The 7,682-nt window shown below is 54.3% G+C and overlaps 1 protein-coding gene across 1 annotated transcript; it reads right to left on the bottom strand.

Moving 5' to 3' along the window:
* Positions 1 to 252: 252 nt before the first annotated feature.
* LOC120787761 (bromodomain-containing protein 3-like) lies at positions 253 to 7,400 on the bottom strand. The gene is made up of 3 exons (XM_040123349.1): positions 7,253 to 7,400; positions 6,978 to 7,160; positions 253 to 336 (listed from the first exon to the last, which is right to left on the bottom strand). The coding sequence occupies exons 1-3, from the start codon at positions 7,373 to 7,375 to the stop codon at positions 253 to 255; spliced, it is 390 nt and encodes a 129-aa protein (XP_039979283.1). The 5' UTR covers positions 7,376 to 7,400.
* Between the last annotated feature and the right edge of the window lie 282 nt (positions 7,401 to 7,682).

Here is a 7,682-nt window from a genome sequence, read left to right on the forward strand (position 1 = left end):
TTCATTGCTGGGATTTCCTCTCTCTTTTTCTAAAGAGACCAGATGTTGGTGAAGTTTTATTCAACTTTTGAAGTTTGAACTCTCCCTGTGCTTCCTACAAAATCAGATAAAATAAGTAACTTTAAAACAAACAAGGCGTTTCAACCTCCGACCTAAATCTTATGTCTAACCAGGACTCTTCCTTACATTTGGGACAGTTCTGAGTCTGAAGTATCTGTTGGGTGGGGGCTGTTACAGTATAAGTGGTTCTGTTTAGGCGGGGGGTGAAGGAGGTTCAGGGGGTGGGCAGGGGTTCGGAACAGGACAGCGGTACAAAGACATTTTTATATAGAGAACCTTATAAGACATAAACAAGTTCAGCACACAACCTGAAAAATCAAAAAGAAATAACAGAAAATAAAGCAAATGTAGTGTTAAAAAAAAAAAAAAAAAAAAAAGGAAAAAAGAGAAGTCTGTCTCGCTCTCTGTTGACAGAGCCGGCGCTGGATGGGGGGAGGGGGGGTCAGGGTCCGGTGACCCCCCCCAGTGTTGACCCCGGGGCAGACAGTAGTCAGGGGTTTGGGGCTAAAGACCAAAGGGTGAGACAGGTTTGGTCTCAGAGGGTTTTTTTTGATTAAAAACTAAAAGAAGAGTTTGGCTCCAGAAAACAGAAACCTGGATCCAACAGGTTAAACCTATTATCAGAGCAAGAGTCTGAATCACAGGTCTGTTTACAAATTATCCATCAGTTTTGAGGTTAGGTCTCCTCCTTTTAGATTGGAAATCAATCAGTTTTATATATAAAAAAAAAAACAAAACAAAAGGAAAAGAAACGCCTGCAGACGCTTGAAACTTGCTGCAGAGACCGTCCATCGCAGTCAGTTAAAGTTATTGTGGATTTGGGGATATTGTGTTGGCGCAGGTGAGACCACTGTTGAAAACCGTCCCCCTGGGTGCATCGAATACCGCTCAAGGACTGAATATCTGAGTTTCTGTCACCTTCTGCTATGAGAGACGGAGGTGACGTTCAGTTTTCTGACATTTTCACAGACCACAGACTCAATGATTCATCAAAAATGATCCTAAAATGAACTGATCCGGACAATAATTGTTCGTTTGAGCACTTGTTAAAACCAACAAACCGAAGATCCCATTTTAGCTTCAACTTGCATCCTTCACATTCAAAAACTGCATTCGAAGCCGCTGCACTCAGCCCCGACAACCGTCCCTCTCACCTTTAATCAGTACACCTGTCACCAGCAACGTAACGGACCCCTGAGCCAACTACTGCCGGCCGCACGGTCTCCATCTCTGATCCGATCACACGTCCACACGAGAGTTAAATATACAACACTGGTTCTGAAGCCAGGGGGACCTCCGGAAACTGTATGCATCACCTGTAATTCCAGTCTCTGCGTTGGTCAGGAAGACTCAAACGACTCTACACTTTCTGTTTTTGTGTGTGTTGATGGGGGGCACGGACAGGATTAGAGTCAGCGTGACATTACCCTGTACTCCACCTACAAGGCAACATCACATAATTTTAAAGATGGATGAAAGACAGGATTTTGTCAGGAAATGCACAAAAAACTGCTGTTCCAGGGAAAATTACAGACTGAGACCAGAGTCAACTGATGGTCCAGTATAACTTTCTGACTCAAAGAGGTGGATTTAATGTTCAGATACTCTTCAAAAAAGTGCTCTCAGGTGGAACATGAAATAACAATATAACCAGCTATGACCAACTAAATCTGACTTTCACAGATCTTCTCTCTGCAGCAAGTTTCAAGTCTCTAATTGTTGACTCCTGGAGTTTTGGTTCTTATGTAGAAACCGGAAACCAAAATGTTCCCGCTGCTTCAGCTAATGTGACGAATGGATGTTTTCACGTCATTCACCAGCAGCTGACATGAAGCACTGATTACAGATTTACCGCAGATCCGGTGAGAACTACACTCTACGGAAAGACCCCGATTGGCCCCTAAGACCAGGTTTCGGTTAAGTGTCCGACGATGCTCTCTTTGTCTCAAAGGCGTTTCCACCCCGAAAACAAAAATTTGAGGAACAGAAAATTTTCAAATTATCACTTGCTGACAGCTCCACTCCCAAAGGTTCAATATCTGAAACCTTGATCAGCATAAAACCCACTGAGATCACATCCTCCTCTTCTCCATGATGCTCTATAGATGCTTCTGGAATGTTTTCAGAGGTAAGGGGTCACAGCCGGCCGTCCAAGAAGACGAAGAAGAAGAAGAAGAAAGCCTCGATGGTTTTATTTCTCTCTACGGCAGCGAGGCTCTAGTGTTCAGAGGAGTTCAGTACGACTCCTGGGCAGACAGACAGGCAGACAGACAGGCAGGCTGCTTGTCTCTCTGCCTCCCTCCCCTCCTCTTCTTCTCGTCTCGCTTAGAAGGTGTTGCTTTCTTCTTCTTCTCTTCTGTCTCTCTGCATTCCTCCAGGAAGAAGAAAAAAAAAAAAAAAACGACACTAGGAGCTAAAAAACAGGTCAGCCTATTTACATACAGTCTCAAAGTCTGGGCATGTGTGTGTCGTTTATATATGTGTGTGTGTGTGTGTGTGTTGTAAGAAGTTCAGAGTGTGTATCTCTGTCTTTTGTGTGTGTGTGTGTGTGTGTGTTCAGGATGGAAGTTTACATGGATGTGTGTGTTAATCTGTATTTGCATGTGTTAACTGTATAGATTGAGTTCCTGTGATTGCATGTGTGTGTAGAGTGGATAAACCTCTGTGTGTGTGATCAGTGTGTGTGTTCAGTAACATGTATGTGTGTGCATGTACTGTGTGTTTGTGTGTTTAAGTGTGTGTTCAGTCTGTGTCGGAGGAAGAGGAGGTTCCTGTTGAGGAGCTGTCATCAGAGGAGGAAGAAGAGCTGCCACTCAAACGACTAGCCCCGCCTCCTGAGGCCCCGCCTCCTGCTGCCTTCTCTAAAAGGGTGAGGGAGGGAGAGAGAGAGAGGGGTGTGTGTGTTAATAAACAGGTCGCCCCAAATAAAGGTCAAATCTAAAATGGCATTGAGTTTATGTTCAGCTTTTTCAGGTCCAAGTTCCTACCCACGGCCGAATCCACCTGCTAGGTAGGTAGCAAAAGCGAGGTGCCCCCCAACCCCAGGTAATTCATTGAAAACGAGACCTTGTGCGAGCGCGACCAAAGCAGTGTTCAGTGGCAACAAAGGCTGTAGTGGAATGTGGCTGGAGACCTGGACCACATCCCAGTAGGGCCAAGGATCTACCAGGGACAGCCTGAGGCGCTATCCGAGTGCCGAAACTGTACCCGAGTAGTGCCGAGGCCACACCTGAGCAGGGTAGGCCAAGAAGTGCCGAGGCCACACCTGAGCAGGGTAGGCCAAGAAGTGCCGAGGCCACACCTGAGCAGGGTAGGCCAAGAAGTGCCGAGGCCACACCTGAGCAGGGTAGGCCAAGAAGTGCCGAGGCCACACCTGAGCAGGGTAGGCCAAGAAGTGCCGAGGCCACACCTGAGCAGGGTAGGCCAAGAAGTGCCGAGGCCACACCTGAGCAGGGTAGGCCAAGAAGTGCCGAGGCCACACCTGAGCAGGGTAGGCCAAGAAGTGCCGAGGCCACACCTGAGCAGGGTAGGCCAAGAAGTGCCGAGGCCACACCTGAGCAGGGTAGGCCAAGAAGTGCCGAGGCCACACCTGAGCAGGGTAGGCCAAGAAGTGCCGAGGCCACACCTGAGCAGGGTAGGCCAAGAAGTGCCGAGGCCACACCTGAGCAGGGTAGGCCAAGAAGTGCCGAGGCCACACCTGAGCAGGGTAGGCCAAGAAGTGCCGAGGCCACACCTGAGCAGGGTAGGCCAAGAAGTGCCGAGGCCACACCTGAGCAGGGTAGGCCAAGAAGTGCCGAGGCCACACCTGAGCAGGGTAGGCCAAGAAGTGCCGAGGCCACACCTGAGCAGGGTAGGCCAAGAAGTGCCGAGGCCACACCTGAGCAGGGTAGGCCAAGAAGTGCCGAGGCCACACCTGAGCAGGGTAGGCCAAGAAGTGCCGAGGCCACACCTGAGCAGGGTAGGCCAAGAAGTGCCGAGGCCACACCTGAGCAGGGTAGGCCAAGAAGTGCCGAGGCCACACCTGAGCAGGGTAGGCCAAGAAGTGCCGAGGCCACACCTGAGCAGGGTAGGCCAAGAAGTGCCGAGGCCACACCTGAGCAGGGTAGGCCAAGAAGTGCCGAGGCCACACCTGAGCAGGGTAGGCCAAGAAGTGCCGAGGCCACACCTGAGCAGGGTAGGCCAAGAAGTGCCGAGGCCACACCTGAGCAGGGTAGGCCAAGAAGTGCCGAGGCCACACCTGAGCAGGGTAGGCCAAGAAGTGCCGAGGCCACACCTGAGCAGGGTAGGCCAAGAAGTGCCGAGGCCACACCTGAGCAGGGTAGGCCAAGAAGTGCCGAGGCCACACCTGAGCAGGGTAGGCCAAGAAGTGCCGAGGCCACACCTGAGCAGGGTAGGCCAAGAAGTGCCGAGGCCACACCTGAGCAGGGTAGGCCAAGAAGTGCCGAGGCCACACCTGAGCAGGGTAGGCCAAGAAGTGCCGAGGCCACACCTGAGCAGGGTAGGCCAAGAAGTGCCGAGGCCACACCTGAGCAGGGTAGGCCAAGAAGTGCCGAGGCCACACCTGAGCAGGGTAGGCCAAGAAGTGCCGAGGCCACACCTGAGCAGGGTAGGCCAAGAAGTGCCGAGGCCACACCTGAGCAGGGTAGGCCAAGAAGTGCCGAGGCCACACCTGAGCAGGGTAGGCCAAGAAGTGCCGAGGCCACACCTGAGCAGGGTAGGCCAAGAAGTGCCGAGGCCACACCTGAGCAGGGTAGGCCAAGAAGTGCCGAGGCCACACCTGAGCAGGGTAGGCCAAGAAGTGCCGAGGCCACACCTGAGCAGGGTAGGCCAAGAAGTGCCGAGGCCACACCTGAGCAGGGTAGGCCAAGAAGTGCCGAGGCCACACCTGAGCAGGGTAGGCCAAGAAGTGCCGAGGCCACACCTGAGCAGGGTAGGCCAAGAAGTGCCGAGGCCACACCTGAGCAGGGTAGGCCAAGAAGTGCCGAGGCCACACCTGAGCAGGGTAGGCCAAGAAGTGCCGAGGCCACACCTGAGCAGGGTAGGCCAAGAAGTGCCGAGGCCACACCTGAGCAGGGTAGGCCAAGAAGTGCCGAGGCCACACCTGAGCAGGGTAGGCCAAGAAGTGCCGAGGCCACACCTGAGCAGGGTAGGCCAAGAAGTGCCGAGGCCACACCTGAGCAGGGTAGGCCAAGAAGTGCCGAGGCCACACCTGAGCAGGGTAGGCCAAGAAGTGCCGAGGCCACACCTGAGCAGGGTAGGCCAAGAAGTGCCGAGGCCACACCTGAGCAGGGTAGGCCAAGAAGTGCCGAGGCCACACCTGAGCAGGGTAGGCCAAGAAGTGCCGAGGCCACACCTGAGCAGGGTAGGCCAAGAAGTGCCGAGGCCACACCTGAGCAGGGTAGGCCAAGAAGTGCCGAGGCCACACCTGAGCAGGGTAGGCCAAGAAGTGCCGAGGCCACACCTGAGCAGGGTAGGCCAAGAAGTGCCGAGGCCACACCTGAGCAGGGTAGGCCAAGAAGTGCCGAGGCCACACCTGAGCAGGGTAGGCCAAGAAGTGCCGAGGCCACACCTGAGCAGGGTAGGCCAAGAAGTGCCGAGGCCACACCTGAGCAGGGTAGGCCAAGAAGTGCCGAGGCCACACCTGAGCAGGGTAGGCCAAGAAGTGCCGAGGCCACACCTGAGCAGGGTAGGCCAAGAAGTGCCGAGGCCACACCTGAGCAGGGTAGGCCAAGAAGTGCCGAGGCCACACCTGAGCAGGGTAGGCCAAGAAGTGCCGAGGCCACACCTGAGCAGGGTAGGCCAAGAAGTGCCGAGGCCACACCTGAGCAGGGTAGGCCAAGAAGTGCCGAGGCCACACCTGAGCAGGGTAGGCCAAGAAGTGCCGAGGCCACACCTGAGCAGGGTAGGCCAAGAAGTGCCGAGGCCACACCTGAGCAGGGTAGGCCAAGAAGTGCCGAGGCCACACCTGAGCAGGGTAGGCCAAGAAGTGCCGAGGCCACACCTGAGCAGGGTCGGCCAAGAAGTGCCGAGGCCACACCTGAGCAGGGTAGGCCAAGAAGTGCCGAGGCCACACCTGAGCAGGGTAGGCCAAGAAGTGCCGAGGCCACACCTGAGCAGGGTAGGCCAAGAAGTGCCGAGGCCACACCTGAGCAGGGTAGGCCAAGAAGTGCCGAGGCCACACCTGAGCAGGGTAGGCCAAGAAGTGCCGAGGCCACACCTGAGCAGGGTAGGCCAAGAAGTGCCGAGGCCACACCTGAGCAGGGTAGGCCAAGAAGTGCCGAGGCCACACCTGAGCAGGGTAGGCCAAGAAGTGCCGAGGCCACACCTGAGCAGGGTAGGCCAAGAAGTGCCGAGGCCACACCTGAGCAGGGTAGGCCAAGAAGTGCCGAGGCCACACCTGAGCAGGGTAGGCCAAGAAGTGCCGAGGCCACACCTGAGCAGGGTAGGCCAAGAAGTGCCGAGGCCACACCTGAGCAGGGTAGGCCAAGAAGTGCCGAGGCCACACCTGAGCAGGGTAGGCCAAGAAGTGCCGAGGCCACACCTGAGCAGGGTAGGCCAAGAAGTGCCGAGGCCACACCTGAGCAGGGTAGGCCAAGAAGTGCCGAGGCCACACCTGAGCAGGGTAGGCCAAGAAGTGCCGAGGCCACACCTGAGCAGGGTAGGCCAAGAAGTGCCGAGGCCACACCTGAGCAGGGTAGGCCAAGAAGTGCCGAGGCCACACCTGAGCAGGGTAGGCCAAGAAGTGCCGAGGCCACACCTGAGCAGGGTAGGCCAAGAAGTGCCGAGGCCACACCTGAGCAGGGTAGGCCAAGAAGTGCCGAGGCCACACCTGAGCAGGGTAGGCCAAGAATCTACAATATTAAAAAAAAGAAGAAAACCAGGATGTTCTTGACCTGTGATTGCTCGGCAGCACCAACCTGCTCCTGTAGCTCTGCCAATCGCGTGGCTCGCTCCTCCTCGGAGTCGGACGATTCGTCGGAGGAGGAGTTGTTGCTGCTGTCAGAGGAGGCGGTGCTTTTACTGACCAACGGCGTCGTAGACGGGACCGACGCCTCAAGGCCCTCGTCTGGGATCTTTGCGAAACGCATCTCAAACACATCCTGAGGAAAGAGCGATTAATGTAAACGACTACAACCGTAAAGGTTCTGGAAGATTCTGATAAGCTGTGGAAGGTTCTGAAGGTTTTACATACCTGCAGCTTGCGGGCCATGGCCACCACCTCATGGTCTGGAGGATTGTACTTGTAACAGTTGGAGAACATTAACCTGACGTCAGTCGCAAAACTCTGAGGATCATTGTACTCTCCTTTATCCATCTTTTTCTGTTGGAGGGAGAGCAGAGAGATTTTAAATATAAAACTGTTACGCATCAGTCTCAGCCCTCATGTATTAATCTCATCTGTGTCTTCATGGAGTTCCGATTAAAGGCTCAACAAAAAGACTGAAAATGGCGCCCACGTCGTCACTCAAATCAATAAGAGTTAAAGTGCTCTCAGACACTGAAGTTCCTGTCGCTGCCTCATGTGTTTCCGCCGTAGGCAGCGGTGGGACGAGAGAGGACGACGCTGCCGTCGTGAACGCGCACCATTATTTGTCATCTGAGTTGTGGATGGTTGAACTTTT

Source organism: Xiphias gladius, unplaced genomic scaffold (genome assembly GCF_016859285.1).
Source record: "Xiphias gladius isolate SHS-SW01 ecotype Sanya breed wild unplaced genomic scaffold, ASM1685928v1 HiC_scaffold_595, whole genome shotgun sequence".
NCBI lineage: Eukaryota > Metazoa > Chordata > Actinopteri > Istiophoriformes > Xiphiidae > Xiphias > Xiphias gladius.

Excerpts from the sequence above, each read along its gene's own strand:
- LOC120787761 (XM_040123349.1), bottom strand. The coding sequence starts at position 7,375 with ATGGATAAAGGAGAGTACAATGATCCTCAGAGTTTTGCGACTGACGTC. Across the intron at positions 7,161-7,252 it reads CCATGGCCCGCAAGCTGCAG|GATGTGTTTGAGATGCGTTT; the intron begins GTATGTAAAACC and ends CTCTTTCCTCAG. Across the intron at positions 337-6,977 it reads TGGCAGAGCTACAGGAGCAG|GTTCTCTATATAAAAATGTC; the intron begins GTTGGTGCTGCC and ends ATGTCTTATAAG.